Raw genomic sequence first — 18955 nt, 5'->3', positions numbered from 1 at the left:
TTGTGTATTTCATTATTGAGAATAGGAGCCCTATATATAGGGATTATAAAGTACATGTTCTAATGATACAAGGAAACCTATTTTGAATGCGACTAGGAATTCTAGAACCTTCTCTCATATTACAAACATGAAACTAATCCTAGTTTGATTAGGCACACATAAGTCAATTTCCTTCAACACTCCCCCATGTGCCGCTCAAACTTGGTGGTGACACTTCATCTGTTACCTCGTTAAAAACCTTGCTCAAGTGAAAAACCCTGTGGGATAAAAACAAGCTCGAAGAGGAGAAAAAGAGTACAACATGTCCTTCACTCTTCAAGGTAGAACATGTAGACATCATAACTCCCCCTGATGTCGATATCTCCCCCTGATTGCTACAATCGTGGGAGTTCGGATAACTTTCTCAATCCGATGCTCTTCACATGTTTCTCGAAGGTGGATTTAGGTAACGACTTAGTGAATAAGTCCACTAGATTATCCTCTGATCGGATTTGATTAACTTCAATCTTTAAAAGTGATTGTTGTTGCTGATTATAAAATAACTTAGGCGATATATTCTTGGTGTTGTCGCCCTTGATGAAACCTAACTTCATTTGCTCGATACAAGCTGAATTATCTTCATAAATGCCTGTAGGTTCATCCGTGGTAGAATTCAAACCACAACTTCCTCGAATATGTCTAATTACAAACCTTAGCCATATACATTCACGCACGGCTTCATATAGAGCAAAATTCTGCATGATTTGAAGAAGTAGCAACAAGGGTCTATTTTGTAGACCTCCAAGATATCGCAGTGGTTCCCATGGTAAAGACATAACCCGTTTGGGAGCAATCTTTGTGAGGGTCAGAGAGGTACCCTGCATTAGCAAAACCTATCAAAACATCATTGTCGTTTTGATGGAGGGAAGGAGGAGGAGGGCTTCGCCCACCATAGACCGCGCCGGAGCCGGCGCCTGCAACTTGGCCAACGGTTACTCCATTGACGGCAGCAACTTGCCTTATGGGTTCCGATCCCAATTTTCAGTCATTCTTTTTCTCTCTGTAGGGATAAAATAGGCCCATATAAATCGTACCTCTTAAGTATCGAAAAATTGTCTTTACACCAATCCAATGATGGCGTGTTGGCACAGAGTTATGTCGAGCTAACAAGTTCACTGCGAATGAGATGCCCGTTCTTGTGCATTGAGCTAATTAAGTATAATAATGCGCCTATTGCACTTAAATAGGGCACTTCAGCCTCTAATAATTCTTCGTCCTCATCCTTTCAATGAAACGGATCTTTTCTGGGTTGAAGACCTCCGGCCAATCATGGGAGTACTCATAGGCTTTACTTTATCTTCATTAAAGCACCTTAGAATTTTCTGGGTATATGCAGATTGATGGATCAAAATCCCATCACTACGGTGCTCGAGTTCTAAACCGAGATAAAACCGTGTTTTCCCAAGATCTTTCATCTCAAATTCAGATTTCAAATATTTAGTAGTTTCCTTTAACTCATCTAGAGTTCCAATTAGGTTCATGTCATCGACATAAACTGCTACAATTGCAAATCCAGAACTTGTTCTTTTAATGAACACGCATGGGCATATTTCATTGTTAATATATCCCTTCCCAATCAAGTAGTCACTTAGACGATTATACCACATTCGTCCGGATTGTTTTAATCCATATAGTGAGCGTTCTAATCTTATTGAAAACGCTCTCCGTGGTTTAGAACCACTTGATTTGGGTAATTGAAGTCCATCTGGAACCTTCATATATATCTCCGAAGATCCCCATAGGGATATGCTGTAACCACATCCATAAGCTGCATGTCAAGTTTTTTGGAAACTACCAAACTGATAAGGTGGCAGAACATTATAACGTCCATTACGGGAGAGTATGTCTCCTCGTAGTTGATTCCAGGGCGTTGTGAGAAACCTTGCGCCACGAGGCGGGCTTTATATCTAACCACCTCATTTTTCTCATTACGTTTTCTAACAAAGACCCATTTATGACCAACAGGTTTTATATCTGGGGGTGCCTGTGTTATAGGCTCAAATACTTGTCTCTTTGCTAGTGAATCTAATTCAGCCTGGATTGCTTCTTTCCATTAAGGCCAATCCTCTCTTCGTTGACATTCTTCGACAGAGTGAGGTTCGATATCATCATATTCTATAATTCCTTTTGCAACATAATATGCAAATGCATCATCAATAGCAATAGAATTTCTATCCATCATCTCATGTACACTAGTGTAATTCATGGAGATCTCCCTATTCTCTGGAATTGGTTCTAACATTGGAGCGTCCCCCAATGATGTCTCTTGGACATAACCATAATCCGGAATATTCTCATGAGATGGATTATTTACATCGATGATTAATGGATTATTTTGAGCCAAACTCGCTTTCTTTCTTAGGCGAGAATCCATTGAACTTATGGGCTTCCCGAGCTTCCTGGCAGGAGCCGTGGGCCTAGCCACAACGTCACCAAGGGAGGGGACGTTGGCGCCATGCTCAGGTATCTTTGAGATGGCGTCGTGTCCTCTAATTTTAGGGACATTGATTTGATGCCTAAAATGCAACTTACGCGCAACAAGAACACGGTCATCAAAGAATTGGGAAATATTTAAACCTGGGAATATCGTACCTCGGGGATCTTGGGCTAACTCAAATCCAATGGTTTATGGGTCACAAAAGTCACTTGCTAAACTAAAAAAAATATTGTAAAATGGCTAAGTGAGACACCAAGTCTCACACATCCATGGCTTAGGTCTCCCGAAGCTAAAAAGTAGTCAAGAACTCACCAAAATAAATTAGTGGGTTCAAGGCCTTATGGTACTTACAATGAGGCCTTATGGTACTTACAATGAAAAACGTGAGCAAATATTTGGGGGAATTGATTTTTGACATGTAAATTAAAAACTAGGAAGTTAAAATTTGCAAAAAGTAAAGTGTTGGAAATTTAAAGGTTTGGAAAACAATGGAAGGAATTTGGGTACTAAGGCATCCACTCTAGCAATCGTACGTTTACCATAACAACACAATTTTGGCACACAACAAAAGGGAAATGGCGCAATCCCTAACTCTAAGCCGCACTAGGGCCTTAGAGTGATGATGCAAATCTAGACTAGGGCATTCACATTCTCATAGTACAAAAATAAAGTAAATCTGGGCTAGGGCATTCACATTCTCATCACACACACATTAAGACCGGACTAGGGCTCCTAACATGCATAAAATGGCATTAAGTCAAATTTTAGAGACTAACAATTTGCTCAAGACAACATGCTCATTCATAAAATCAAGCCACTAATTAAATGAATTTCATGATGAGGACAAGAACTAGTCATAAAATTGGCTAATTTCTATAATAAATTCCCATCGAAAATTACGCAAAGTCATGAACAAAAACCACAACACACTTTCATTAAGCACAAAAAATTAATGTCATTACATGGTAAAAATTGCTAGGGCTTCAAGCCCTAAACCCAAATAAGAAACTACTCACAATCCATCAACATACCCACAAAGAAATTCATCAATTATAAAAAAATTAAAGCAAGAAGAGAGTTAGAAAAGAGGAAGAGACCAAGACTAATCACAACTACACTAGAGAGTGAGCATGACTAGCTTGGACTTATACTCTCTCTTGTACCTAAACCCGGATCCTTGCAAAAATGTTGGAATTTAATTGAGGAATGGTGATGAACTAGTGATAAAAAAATGGGTTGTGGTTATAGAGATAGAGAGAAGAGGAGGAGGTCGGCTGTAAGGAAGAGAAAGAAGAACGGAATCTATAGATGGGTCGGCTACTGTTCGTCTCTAAGAGAGCAAAATGGGAGAGTAGGATAAGCGCGACACGTGGCAGCAAGACAGAGGAAGAGAGGAAGAAAAGGAAAAGAAAGAAAAAGATAAAGAAGAGGACGTGCTGCACAAGGATCAGTGACAACATTAATCGACGAAAAGGGCATTGTCAAAGGGGTGATTTACAAGAACAAGGCTGGAGAGGAGATGAGAACATATGCTCCACTAACAATCGTGTGTGATGGTTGCTTTTCAAATTTGCGCAAGTCTCTCAGTGCACCAAAGGTAACAATGGGGTACCAACCTTGGGAAAATCAATAATTTTGAACTCAGATTTATCACGCACAGGAGTGTTTGTTCTTTCGTGAGACCAACAGATTTATTTGTTACTGTTGCAGGTTGAAAGTCCCTCTTGTTTTGTTGGTTTGATCTTGGAGAACTGTGACCTTCCACACGCAAATCATGGACATGTGATTTTGGGCGACCCTTCACCCATCCTCTTTTACCCTATCAGTAGCACCGAGGTTCGTTGTTTGGTGGATGTACCTGGAACAAAAGTACCTTCAGTAGCTAGTGGTGAAATGGCTAACTATTTGAAAACCGTGGTGGCTCCTCAGGTATCTTTCAATAACTTTCTTGACTTGATTAGTTTACACTTGATAGTTGATACACATACCCACCTGGACTGAACTAATCTGAGGACTACTTGTATTTTAGATTCCCCCACAGCTGCACAATGCTTTTATGGCCGCAGTAGAGAAGAGAAACATCAGAACAATGCAAAACAAAAGCATGGCTGCTAATCCTGTCCCTACTCCTGGTGCAATTTTATTAGGGGATGCATTCAACATGAGGCACCCTTTAACAGGAGGAGGAATGACCGTTGCTCTTTCAGACATTGTTCTTCTCCATGATCTTCTTAGACCCCTACATGATCTCAATGATGCACCTGCTTTGTGCAATTACCTTGAATCATTCTACACACTGCGCAAGGTAACTAAAGTGTCTTTTTTTATGCCATTGTTTGTTACAATGTGACATTGTTTTTGATTTCTTCTTTGCTGATAGTGTGCTTGGTTTTGCAGCCTGTATCATCTACCATAAACACATTGGCAGGTGCTCTGTACAAAGTGTTTTGTGCATCACCGGATCCAGCAAGACAGGAAATGCGTGAAGCATGTTTTGGCTATTTGAGCTTTGGAGGCATCTGTTCATACGGACCAGTATCTCCTCTCTGGTCTTAACCCTCAGCCACTGCACTTGTTTCTCCATTTCTTTGCTGTTGCCATCTATGGTGTCGGCCGCTTAATGCTTCCATTCCCTTCACCTAAACGCATGTGGCTTGGGATTCGATTGATCTTGGTATGGCAATGAAAATAATTTCCACCACTTTCTTATAAACATGTTTGTCAATTACACATTTTCATGTACACATAACTGGCTGCTTATACAAATCTTTCTGGTCTTCTACTTTCAGAGTGCAGCTGGCATCATATTCCCCATTATTAAAGGTGAAGGAGTTAGACAGATGTTCTTTCCTGCCACAGTACCAGCATATTACAGATCTCCTCCTGTTCATTAACGAAATGGAAACTAGTATTGTGATTATATCTAAAGAAAGAAAAATTGTTAGCCAGATCTTTTTATTTTATTGCAGCACTAGTTCCACCCAAAAAGTATAGATCAAGATGGGGGGTCAATGCTAATATTAGAAGATAGCCAAACATGTTCTTGATTCATTTAGGGTAATAGGAATTAGCTGGGTCTCACATGGTACTTTGTAATCCCTCCCAATTTCTGTTTAAAAAGTAGAATGCAAATACAAGATCCCATCATGACCCAAGATTGGTCATTAACAGGCTTGAATTTTAAAAGTTGACTTTACATAGCAAGTTGCACTTCTTTTTGCCGAATCATGTAAAGAAAAATTCTGAACCATTCATCAGCATAAACCAAGTTCTAACGAAAACAATGTAAAAACCGATGTATTCAAGTTCTTCCCATTCCATAGAGATATTAAGTCTCCACATTGAGGAATGGACAGTACAACTACAGCATTTCAAAAAGAAACGAAAAGAAAAACAAAAGAAAGAAAAAATTGTGTTTTTGAACAAGGTGTTTGACTTTCATAGCTGAAGAAGATATAATGTTATTCATGCCAACTGACAAAATTCTCTTATACTTGCAAACATTTATTTCGATTTACAAACAAGGAACATATGTAATCGAAAGAAATTAACAAAAAGGAAAAAAGAAAAGAAATATAATTTATACAGAACACCCAAGCAAGGTTACTCTTATACTTGGGAAACGAGGATTTGGCTCCAGATGTCTTATACACGTCTTCCTGTTCCATGTTCTGGATTCAGCAAGCCAGCTTCAGTGAATGTAGATAACTGTAAGTGGACTTTACATGGACTTTACAGGTCCACACAAAGATAAGAAATTATAGAGCCGGCCCTCCTTTTGGTCCTCTGGCTAACCTTCCACTTCTCAACCAGGACTTTCTTTATGTTGGGACAGCTTGAAACCACGGTGGCTACTCCAGCAGAAGTTATACCTTGGCAATAAACCATGTGACAGGATGCAAGCATTGTGCAGTTTTTGACAAGATGGTTTAAACCAACATCTGTTATTTGACGACAATGTGACAGCACAATCTCCTTGAGGTTTGGACAGCCTTCACCTAATTCAGCCAATGACATATCCCCCAAATTCTTGCAAATAAAGAAATAATACAACAGGATGAAATAAATGCCCAAAATACATATCTTGCATAGATACTACGTGCATCAATACATAAATGCAAGACTTCTACTGTTACTATCAAACTAAAGATGCCTCCAGGGCTTCACAAACAAGTAAATTAAATAATACTTCTCCTCCACAAGAAATGGTAAGGAGCATATCATTGGGAATTTCAAACCACTAGTAGCACAAAGAGCAAAAAGACTACTAGCCAAAATAGAATGTATGAAAGAGAATAATATAGTTGCCGTGTGTGCATGTGGCGCATGCAGAAAATGAGCAGGGTGAAGAGAGAGAGAAAGAAAGGGAACACACCTGCAGGACACTTACATCTAGGTAAGTGAGTTCTGCACAACCTCTTGCAATAGCTATCAATCCAGCATCACCAATTTGGTGGCAGCCACTGACATTTAGGTATTGTAGGGAGCTACACTGACTAACAGCAATGAGGGCCTCATCCCCCACTCTAGTAGTAGAAAGAAAGAATATGATATGTTAGAGACACTAATATTCAATAAATGGATACACAGAGACTTTGAAACAGCGAATTCCCAATTAACAGACTAAACAAGCATCAACTTGAGGTTAAAGAAATAGTATGTTAACAAGAACTAAAGAAAGAATATACAAACGTTGCGAAGAAAATTTTACCTGTCACAAAATCGGAGGCTAAGGTCGGTTAGAGACCTACAATGCTCTCCAATTGCTACAACTCCCTTGTTTCCAATCTAGACCAGAAAAAAAAAATGTCAAATGTGACCGATCAGTCAAAGAAGTCCCGAAGAAAATATATCAGAAGTAAATAACTCAAAAGTTTCCATACAATATCTTTAAAAAGAATTGATTACACAAACCCTTCTCAGAAAATTATTACATTTTTGAAAAGGAAATATTATTCGAAAACAGAACCAAACTTATGTTCTAAACTTTCAAATTTTTTAGCACACCCTCAACCTAAAGTGCAAGAAAATTAACTAAATCTACATTGAGTAACCAGGAAATCTTGGCAAGATGGTTAATAGCATATGTGGTAAATGAATGGTTAATAGCTTCTGTATGGATATGAACATACAGAAAGTGAATGGGGGAGAGTACCTCATAACATCGACGAATATGAAGTTTCTTCAAATTCCTGCAGCCTTTAGCAATACTGCAAATGGCTTCATCTCCGATACTTGAGCAATCTACCAAGTGAAGAACTTGCAAGAACTTACAGCCACGTCCAATCTCACTAAGCGCAAAGTTGCCTATCCTCTGGCAGTACAACAATGCTAATTCAGTAAGACGCCTGCACACATTAAAGAGTTGTGGATTAACCAGTCATTTCAGAAGGAACCAACAAAAGTGTAACTAAGTATGACCATTGGATTGCATGAAATTACTCTGATGATGAAGCAGAATATTGCAGAATCTAACGGAAAATTCAAGAACATATGACTGAGTTTATGAAACCCTTGCTAATGGAAGACGTGGTATGGCAATTTACTCGGCATAGTTGAAACCATGTTTACCTCATTGTACTTAAAAACATAACCATTAAATCCCCCAACCGAAATGAACATATAGTATTAACTTTGCAGGATATAACTGCTGGACGTAGATAATTTTCCAGCACGAGGATTACCAACTGTTGAATGTTCACGCAAAACATATCCATACGACATCATCAATGAAAACTACTCAAAGCATCTATGTATTACCACCTAAAATACCAATTTGAGTTCAGTTGTGAGGGGAACATACGGGCAAGATTTCCCTATGGATTCTAGACCCAAAGTGCCGATATTGTGGCAACCGTTCACTTCAAGATGTGTAAGTTCCTTGCAGCCAATTGCAATTGATTCCAAAGCCTTGTCACTCAGGAAGTAGCAGTCACTTAGAGTAAGATTTTTTAGCTTCTTACATCCATTCCCAATAGCACGTAACCCTCTGCATTGTAGCATATGCAAAATAAATAAAAAAGAAATAGAGTTACTTAACTGTATCAGCTGAACTGATAAAATGAAAAAGACATAAGAACTCCATCATGTTCCGTTCATGTTGGTTCTTATCGCATGCATTTAGGTGGAATTAGTGTAAACCTAAGCAGGGGTTCAGCACTCTTTTGAAAAACAACTTATTTTAAACTCAGAACAGAAAGAAAATAACAAACTCATGTCTGATTTTCAAAGTAAGTTCCATTTCTATCCAAATGAACGACTAAATTTGAAAACATCATCACGAGGAATAATAAGTACTAACTTATCGGTAAACCGCTGGAAGGTATACAGAGCCAAAAACTCCAAAGACGAACAACAATTTCCCACAGCTATCAAAACCTCATCCGTGACATTTATACATTGTAGCTTCAAAACTTTCAAAGCAGGACATCCTCGGACCACAGCAAGCACCCCTTTGTTGTGAATGGACTCTGCATCCAACGACATGCTCTCGAGAGACTTGCAGTGCAACCCCACTGCTTCCAATGCAGTATCAGTTATCTTTACACAAGCTGCAATGCCAAGTGACTTCAATGACTTCCCAACACCACTGGCTAACTCTACCAAACAAACGTCAGTCAATCCCTCACAAAACCGCAAATTCAAATCTTCAAGCTGCTTGCAACACTGCCCAACAGCAGCCACACCCTGATTTCCCACATAGCAACCCTGCCCGATAAAAAGTACATAAAAAACTCAGCTTCTGCCGCATTTAGTTCTCTAAATGTACATCAAATACAAAGCGTCAAGCAAGAATTGATCCTTAATACAATGAGAAGCCGAAAGCATTGGAATTGAACTCTAAAACTAAATACAGAACAATGCCAAGAAATATTTACCTGCAAATCCAATGATTTCAACAGCCTACACTTATCAGCCAGCGAGGTCAATCCGACGCTGGAAACATTAGAGCACCAGATAAGGCTCAACTTTTCGAGCTTCGGAAAGCCTTCACCGAGAGCAACCATCCCGGCGTCGGATAAGCTATGAGTCTCAATCCCATCGTCCTCACTCTTACTATAACTCGAAGAACTCCCGCGCCTCCTCGCCAGGCTCCCCTTCAGAAACAAAACCAAAACCAAAACGTTTCGTCAGAAAGAAACGATTTCCAGATTGAAACTCGAAATTAGGGATTCGATTGGGTAAGAGCCAATAATTACGAGGTGAACGGGGAGAGAAATGTTGAGGCGCTCGTCAATGTGGACGTGGCGGACGTTGACGAAGCGGCGGGAGAGGAGGTTGACGAAGAGGTCGGGGTTGCCGGTGGCGCCGATTCGGAGGGTGGTGCGGCTCAGCCGCTCGAGTCCCAGCCAGCGCTTGCAGACGAGAGAGCAGGAGTCGCGGCTGGGCTTGGAGTCAAGGCGCCGGAAGATCTCGACGACGAGCTCGTCGGGAAGATACGTGTTGATCCGATCACGGCCTCGGCCTCGCATCGGTCGCATTTGATCGGAATTATTTTCCGGGTTTCCGATTTTGATTTTGATTGATTTTGGAATGAAGAAAGTGAAAAATGCGCTTTATATATTGATGGGTCGAGGGGGTATTCGGCGGAGTCGGCGGTTAAGCTGGGGGAGTGAATTGTCGGGAATGCCCTTGCGGTTTCGGAGTAAACTGCCATTTTCTGTGAAGCCAACGACCTTTTCACTTTTGACCTTCTTTGCTTTGGCACCATTAATTGGCAAGGTACTTTTGTTACTCTCCGGATTTAAGGCAGCTGTGGAAACGGGTCGGGTTTCCTTTCCTATTATCTTGGTGGCAGATTTCTTATCTAGGAAAGCTATTTGAATGAAGTTATGAAAGAAGAAAGTGCACGTGTCAGATGGATATAAAAGTTTCAATTTTTGTAAATATTCAAGAACTCAAAAGTTGACTAACTAACATTTCAAAAAAAAAAAAAAATTTTCCTAAATAAATAATGAGAAAAATTTAGCAACCGTCTCCAAATTATTGTGTCAAGACCAATTTGATACTCAAACTCTCAAATGTATCAATGTGATACCCAAAGATTTATATTGACATCAACATGATATCTCCGTCCAAATTCTGTAACGGCTCCAACTATTTTCTGACGTAGCAAGTACGTGTCACGTATGTGATATTTTTATCAAAGGCAGAATAGTCTTTCACTACTGACTAATTAAAAAAAAAAAAGACGAAGCGCATAATCTCTCTCTCTCTCTCTCTCTCTCTCTCGGTGAGACCCATCAACATATTTCAAAAAACCATGGCCACGAAGGTCGTGATGCATCTGAAAAACCCAAATGTGATAATTGGTTTCATCGAGTCGAACGGAAACAGCAGTATAGGCTTTGATTTGGAGACGCCATTGATGAAAAGCTTGAAGATTGAATCTTGAGAAAGAATTGCTACGAAAAACTGGTATGAACAAAACTTGAATCTTGAAAAGAAACTGCTACAGATTGTGAACAAATCTTCAATTGCCCGATTCTTGTGGAGAAGTCGAGCGGCGGCGATGGATTGGATTACGATGAGGATGATGTGTTTGATATTGGGAGGGTTGAAATTGATGGGTCCAACTCATTCTTGGTTTGCTTTGCAGTTTCTCTTTTCTAGTTTTACAGTTTCTTTCTTGAACTAGGTCACTGCTCTTTCAGTCATCGGACTTGACCCGTTTCCGATAATCAGAGTTCAAACAAACTAATCGATCAGCTTTTCTTTAGTAGCCATTCAAGTTGCACGAGTTGTCCCGGAATCTCAAGTTCAGTGTAGATCTTGTGCATAGCAGCAACTATTGCTAGTCAGTAGGCTGTGATCTATATTTCAGAACCCCTCCTTACATGTATTTTTCGAAAGTTTACATGTTTGTTGCATGGTCTGCAAGTATGTTTTTACTTGTTAGTGAATATTCATTTGCTGTCTATCAAGAATGTATATATTCCTTTCACCAAGTAAAGAATCTGTAGCAAACATGATATCGTAGTTAATGTTCACATGTATTGAATCATCATCTATATCTGTAATGTGACAAGGGATCTTTGGGTTGTAAGGTATGTGTGCACTTGATCAATCAAGGGTCTTGCTTGGCTTTGTGGAATTCTGCTAAAGTTTGTGTCTTTTTGGTTGGTTCTGGTTTTTGGGTTTTGGGTTTCTGGGTTTTGGAGGTTTTAGATGAGCTCACCAAGTCAAAGTGATCAGAAGATCCTTAGCTTCGTTAAGGATGACGAATCCCAATCCCTAGCGCCCGTCCCAACTATGTAGTAGATGGACAATTATAGCTTCCGTTTACAAATGAACAACAAAACCCAAAAAAGCAAAAAAAAAAAAAAACAATAGAAAGAGCCAAATCCCCAAATCCCTCCTCTTATGGTTTTCACATACCGCCTGATTCAGGGCTGTGTTTGTATTCAATCTCCATCTGTTTGCTTGTTTGGTTTTTGCGGCTATCAGTCTCTAAACCCCTTATTACAATAAGCATAATTCTGAAATAATGTCATGCGTCTCTACGTACCAAACAATTGTATTCAACTAGACACCAACTAGCAAAGAGCGCACTACTGGCTGCTTTATTTTCTTTGACATAGCGGTGACATAACGGAAAGATAACTCGAATGTAACTCAATTACAACATAGCATAATTACCGTACGCACAACTTTCCTACTATGTTGCCGCCGGAGGATAAATCCGACGACACTTAGTCTCACCCTGCCACTAGGAGGCAGCGACCATTTGACAAAGCAAGGTACTCGCCACCTACTTAGAGCAGACAAGGCACATTGAGTGCATACATAGACATATAGCCCAACTTGCCCTACATGAAAACAGTAAGGACTTATTGCTCGCAAAAAGCGCCACCAAATTAAACAACATAAAAGAAAGGGAAAATTCCATAAATAGTTACTCAACTATGACTCATTCGACACTTTGATCACTCAAGTTTTAAATATATCACTTTGGCCACTCAACTATTACACTGTCAATTACTTTAGTCACTTTGTTAATTTTTTTTAAGAAAAAAAAATTATTTGCCACAATATTAATGATATTTTCATCCAACCAATTGTGAAAAATTGAGAAATATGTATTAGAATGATTGGGAGAAGTGATTAAAATGAGGAAAAAAACTCCTTGGGTGACTAAAGTGATTGACAGTGTAATAGTTGAGTGACCAAAGTGATATATTTGAAACTTGAGTGACCAAAGTGTCGAATGAGTCATAGTTGAGTGACCATTTGTGGAATTTTCCCTAAAAGAAATAACAGCATTTAAGTAAAAATAAAAAAACTGCCAGGTCAAAGCCCAAGAGATGAGCCCAAACCCACAGACCAGCCCTGATTGGGCCCAAATTCTAAACTTAGGCCCAAACCCGAGCACCAGCCATTCTGCCAAGAAAGTGAGAAGACCACAGCCCACCATCGAAGCCTGTCTCCAACCCAGCACGGCCACCCCCGACCTGCCATCTTCTCCGCCACACGACCACCTCAGCCAAATCAAATCCAGATCACGCCAGATCCTTCCCCATATCAGAATCTTTCCTAGATTGAAACCGATTCCAACCCAGATTGAGCCACCAGGAGCACTCCAGATCAGACACCAAAGAGATCGGATCAGCCACGGTCGCCGGTCCAAACCTAGTTACGCCACGCCACGCCACCACCCCCGATAGCCGCTGTGATCTCTCCCATTCCTCAACTCACACACCGCCGCAATCTCCTCAATTTAGATGATCAATCGAGGAGGCCGGCCTCAAACCCAAGCAGGGACGACAAAGACCCGTCCAACGAAGGCAAAAAGGCTCGCCGCCGGACAAGGATGAAGATCTCTTTGTTTTCTTCAGGCGCGTGCAAGCGCGTTCTTTATTGAGAGATATATTTCATGGTTTTAGATTTAATAAACCCTGAAATTTGGCCTTATATGGCTTGATTTAGAAAAGAAAAGAGTTAATTACTGGTTACTCCCTATACTTATAGAATTTTGTCGTTTCAGTCTCTAATCTTTGAATTTCACCTAAAAAGTCCCTGAACTCTCAATTTCCTCCCATTTCGTCCCTGCCATCAAACTCCATCCAAATTAACCGTTAAATTGCTGATTTAGCATCCATTTCACGCCAAAATGTCTATTTTACCCTCAATTACCTTTTTTTTTTTTGCCCTTTTTCCTTTTTACCTCTTCTTCTTCCAGGCTCTCTCTCTCTCTCTCTCTCTCTCTTCCCTAAACTAATGTTAACGTCCCATGTGGGTAGTCCTCGGCGGCGTGACGCTATTTTGGTGGATCTGAAGTGCTTCTGAAGTACTTGGTTCCATTCCAATCAGTACAACAGTACATAAACTATGCTTCTCAAAATCATAACAACTCAATTTTGCATGTTATAACTAGTTATCCAAGATTGAAACCAAGTCCAATTCCTCAATCTCATAACACGAATTACAGTAAGCATCAACATGAACAACCAGAATTTCAAACACTCTCATGATCCTCAAAATTTCCAAACATAACCCAACTGACCTTAATACTAAATGAAAGCCAAGCAGTACTTCAATTTACCTTCAATTTCAAACACAAACTCATAGCAAAAGCATCATAACCAGAAATCAAAAGCTCGGCTACTCTTCCACTACCCAAATCGTGAGATTAATTGGACCAAGCACCGATTAGTGTTTTAGGACGAGAACCATCATCAAAAACAAAGCCCAGACGTTCCAGAATTCGTTGTCGTGCACGGCAACGCCAACGAGGCCGAAGACACCCAAAACATCAGTCCATCAAACCCAACCAAAATCGAAAACTAATTATACACAGATGCAGAAATCGTCGAGAGGATTTCGTTTCGTACCTCAGACAACCTAGAAGAAGGTGGCCGGAGTCGCCGGAAAGTCAGAAATTGCCGGAAGAGCTTCGCACCTTCTGAGCTTTGAAACTCCCTTCACGAATCGTGCATGGATGATCCATCACCATAGGCACGTCGGCGATGACGAGCCGAGAAGAATGCCAGTGGTCCGGCGTGGAGAGGTGGCCGGACGAAGGAGTTTTGTCTGGGTCGTGGCTTCGGGTATTCGAGGTGCAGAAACTGGTCAAGAGCTCTGATCGTTTCTGGAATGGGTAGTCCGCCGAGACAAGAATGGGTCGGGATTGGTTTTGAGGCAGGACAACACCAGGAGTTCTCGAGAGAGACAATCGTTGGCGGGTCGAACTTTCGGGTCAGGTTGTTATTGTTGTTGTTGTTGTTGCAGCGTCTGGGTTTGGTGGTTGGCTGTTGATGGGGGTGAGCTTTGAGAGTAGTAGTAGTAGATATGGTTGTTGCCATGAAATTGAATAAATTAATGCGAGAAAAACATAGTGAAATCCGGCAATGTTTGTCAGGCATATTCATCTCCAAAGAAGAAGAGATAGAGAGAGAAAGACATAGCTGAGTTTGGGTTTGCTTTTAGAAGAAGAAGATGGAGATAAACAGAGGAGGAAAGACAGCCTGGAGGAAGAAGAAGAGGTAAAAAGGAAAGAGAGAGAGAGAGAGAGAGAGATAGAGTTTAAAAAAAAAAAAAACAATTGAGGGTAAAATAGACATTTTGAAGTGAAATAGATGCCACGTCAGCAATTTAACGGTTAATTTGGACGAAGCTTGACAACAGGGACTAATTGTGAGAAAATTGAGAGTTTGAGGAGTTTTTAGGTGAAATTCGAACGTCAGGGATTGAAACGACAAAACTCTATAAGTATAGGGAGTAACTAGTATTTAATACAAAAGAAAAGTATAAGAGGAAGAAGGAAGAAAAGAAAGAAAAAATGAATTAACAAAAGAAAAGGGTAAATTGGTCATTTTATCCTTTTTTGGGGGCTTACGTGCTTGCCACGTCAGCAAATAGATGGAGCCGTCACGGAATTTATATGGAAATATCACATCGTTGTCAATATAAGACTTTAGGTATTACATTGGTATGTTTGAGAGTTTGGATATCAAATTGGTCTTTTTTTTTTTTGAAGGACGTCAAGCCTTTTAATAATCAAAAGTAGGTAATTACAATTCATGACTTGCCCGTAAGGGCCACGCCAAAATCAAGCCATGGTTACCATACAACAACCTAAATGTGAATACCCTAGGAAAACGCGCTAGTAACCCAAGTAACCAAGACAATGTTAGGAGTAAAGAAGAAACCCATCCTAACATATCTAGAGAGTAACCAGAACCCCTCTGTGGAGAGGGGACTCCCCCAGGATCCCAAATGCGAGCCCAATGGTGAATAGGCCTAATAATCACAGCTCGCAGCAGGACCATTAAAGACAACACAATGATCCAAGCCAGGCATAATCTGCTCTGGGCACCCAAACAGGCTGCAACTTGCCGCCACCCATTACTCCGCGCTGCTGCCTCCTCCAGCATCCAACCACTCGGAACCGCCATTCCACCTCTGTAGGGTGTCGCCACCCCGCTGACTGGAAGTCCCAATGTTGGGAACAGAAGAGAACCATCGAGATAGGCTTGAAAACTGGAACATTACCCAATGCAGTCACACCGGAGCCGCGTCCCCACTCCGCTGAACAACAATCCCGCATCATCGACGTAGCATGGCATATTCCAGATCGGGAAGGGTTTGACCATTCCATAAATCGCCGGAACAACTCAGAGGCAATCTCGCTGCAACCCAGTTCTCCCTGCCGACCCAAAGATTGTTGTGGAGTCCACCCCACGGATCCGGGATCCCAAAGTCGATTTGGATCCACCAATACATGGAGTAGCAGCCTCCTTCTGCGACCTGCCGGAGTACAAACCACAACACGCCAAACAGTAGTGATGAAATCCCATCGACGAATCGACGAGATCTGGGTGCAACAACCAAGAGGTTGGACAGAGGAGATCCACGAGTTCGGAGAACTCGACAGCCAGGTACCATGAGCACCATCATTGATCGGAAGACGCAACCCTAGGGTTGGCAGCCGCCGTAGAGAAGAGAGAGCGAGAGCTCTCATTGTTCTTGCTAGGGTTAAGACTTATCATTAATAAATCTTTGAAAAATAATTATGCGCATGAATCATTTGAACTTTATGTGCTCTCTGATATCAAATTGGTCTTGAAACAATAGTTTATGGACAATTGCTAAATTTTTTCTCATAAATAATTTGAAAATTACTATTTTAACCTAATAACTTTTTAGGACAAACAGAAGCAGTTCACATGTGCAAAATGTCATTTCTAATGTGATGATGCAAATGCATATTTTTTTTTTGATTGAATAGATGAAAATGCATACGTTGCGACATTTTTTCTTGCTGGGTTTTCATCGATTTTATATAAAAAGGAAAAGTAAATCTGGTAAATTAACAAAGAAATTTACTATATACTAAAGGTGGGTTACTGTTCATAGGCACTATTCCTAAGCATTGTTGAAGTGACGGCTCTAGCCGAGCCGGTCATGGATGAAAAGCCGATTTTGTCCCTGCTTCATCTCTGTTGCCCGACACCTGTTTACCGTCTCAAAACTCCCGCGTCTTTCTTCTCGACACCTGAGATAGCGAAGGAGATGGTACTGTTTGTTGGCATCTACAATTCGGATTCGATCTTCCCTGTGTAAATCTGGAAGTCTCTATCTACACGGAGAGAGGTGTCTATCTACAGTAATATTTGCTGAGCCAGATTATTGGGTTTACTGATCGATCAAAGCTAGATAGAGTTTGGGTTCTTCTTGATAACGTTCAGCCTTCCAGATTATCAGGTTTGGTTATCGATCAAAGCTTGATAGAGTTACAGTTTCTTTTGATAGAGTTTGGGTTTCTATTTCATATTAGACCTGATGAATTTTTTTTTCTTTTGGGATTTTGTTGTTCGTTGAGCACACAGAAAAAGAGAGGGAGAAGAGGACGGGGGAAGAAGGAAAAGAAGCAGAAGAGAGAGACCAGAAACTTTAGCTTGCTTGCTTGAGAGAAAACAAGTGGAAAATATTTTTTTAATCTTAAATTTTCTGATTGAAATTGTTTCTGGATTTGATTGTAGTGTGTTTCAAACAAGGAAAAGTTAAGTTTTTGTAGTTTGTTTGCTTTTGATTGTTCACTTTTGATCTGTGAATTTGGGTTTGATTTATTGTTTTCTTATCAGCATCTTTTGTCATTTTGATTTTGTGATTGCTTTTTGATGTAATTTTTGTTGCATCTTTTAGATAAGTTTCTTTATGATCAGTTCGTTATAGTTTGAAAAAGAGTGAGAGGGTTTCTGACTATTTGATTTCTCTAAATGAATTTTGGTTTATGGTGTTTAATTGAACTGATTTGCAGAAAGTGCTGGATTATTCAGTTTTGTTTTGTTGGTCAGGAAGCTGGATAAGCAACATGTCCACTGCTTTATCGTTTCCGGAAGCCAACATCACCCTTTTCTCTTCGCCGACATCAGGATTACCCATCAACATCAGCACTGATCAAAACTTGGTAAGATTTTAACTTGATACAATCAGCACAAATATGTACTTACTGACGCGTATGCTTACACTTGCAATTGTGTTATAAGCACAGAGCATTACATGTTCATGGTCTTGGCTGGGTGGATCTATAATTATACGTCATCAAAGAAGAGAAAGTGACCCCTTGATATATGCTGGTCCAATTTAAAGTTACGAGGTTGTCTTTTTGAAGCGGTTTTCTTCTGCCATACCTTTGATCACTGGTGAGTTTTGTTCATGTGTCTTTTTGAGCTATTTGATGTACTGATCTGTGTATTTAGTGCGGTTATGATGTGGATTTTGATATATTGGTAACATGATGTTTAATCTAGCAGGTTATTTTTGTTTATGAGAGGATAAGTGCTTATCATTCACCAATTGCAAGAGTGGGTTTTTATTTGCATTTGAGGATTTTCGGCAACATTACTTGCAACCGATTTGCGGCTAATTCCATTTCTGATGTTGCATGTCATGATTGTGTCTGTGTTCCTTTGATTTACGGTTTCTTTGTTAGGTGGTTTTTGGATTTACATGTGCTGTTGTGTTCAATTTCTGTCTACATTTTCAAGTTATGTAGATATCTGGGTTTCTTGATTAAATTCATCCATGATGGTTGCAGATGTTCTTCAAAGGTTGATGAGTCCATGCACAATAAGTGACATGTCTTCTTCGTGGTAATAGGTGCGAAACACCGAGGCAATTTTTTTCCCTTTTCCTCTGTTTTTAGTTGATTCGTTTTTCACTTTAGATTAATTGTTTAAAGCTTCAATTTTTGTTTTGATTTGTTTGTAGTATTCTTTGCCTCCTCAAGTGGGAAGGAGTTGGGAAAGTGGAAATCCCCATGAGGCTGTAGACTTCTGGGGTTTGACCAAAACCTAGGTGAGCAAAACTTCCCAAAGTTTGATTCTTTATCTCTCATATTTTCATTTGGTTGTGGAAACAGTTTGTTGGCATTTGATTCAATTGGTCTGTTTTGGGTTTGATTGTTGTGTGTGAGTGGATTGATTGTCACAATACTTCAGGATCTGAATTGGGTGTTTTGGTAAGAGAAAGTTTGAA

The 18955-nt window shown here is 40.2% G+C and overlaps 2 protein-coding genes and 1 long non-coding RNA gene across 3 annotated transcripts; 2 read left to right on the top strand and 1 right to left on the bottom strand.

Moving 5' to 3' along the window:
* Nucleotides 1-3920: 3920 nt before the first annotated feature.
* On the top strand, nt 3921-5641 carry LOC112197445 (squalene monooxygenase SE1-like). Its single transcript, XM_024338120.2, is given in 6 exon segments — nt 3921-4073; nt 4187-4405; nt 4506-4781; nt 4874-5013; nt 5015-5150; nt 5266-5641. Coding segments are annotated over 6 exon segments (954 nt in total). The 5' UTR covers nt 3921-3995; the 3' UTR covers nt 5371-5641.
* Nucleotides 5642-5893: 252 nt separating this feature from the next.
* LOC112197443 (F-box/LRR-repeat protein 4) lies at nt 5894-10010 on the bottom strand. Its single transcript, XM_024338118.2, has 8 exons — nt 9676-10010; nt 9355-9573; nt 8778-9184; nt 8280-8465; nt 7632-7824; nt 7188-7264; nt 6852-7002; nt 5894-6505 (listed from the first exon to the last, which is right to left on the bottom strand). The coding sequence occupies exons 1-8, from the start codon at nt 9955-9957 to the stop codon at nt 6209-6211; spliced, it is 1812 nt and encodes a 603-aa protein (XP_024193886.1). The 5' UTR covers nt 9958-10010; the 3' UTR covers nt 5894-6208.
* Nucleotides 10011-17840: 7830 nt separating this feature from the next.
* On the top strand, nt 17841-18340 carry LOC112196125. Its single transcript, XR_002934995.2, has 3 exons — nt 17841-17885; nt 17970-18120; nt 18232-18340. It is a non-coding gene; the product is annotated as an uncharacterized LOC112196125 (long non-coding RNA).
* The last annotated feature ends 615 nt before the right edge of the window (nt 18341-18955 follow it).

This window comes from Rosa chinensis, chromosome 4 (assembly GCF_002994745.2).
Source record: "Rosa chinensis cultivar Old Blush chromosome 4, RchiOBHm-V2, whole genome shotgun sequence".
NCBI lineage: Eukaryota > Viridiplantae > Streptophyta > Magnoliopsida > Rosales > Rosaceae > Rosa > Rosa chinensis.
Note: the sequence above shows the minus strand (reverse complement) of the source record. Positions and strands in the feature narration are given on the sequence as shown.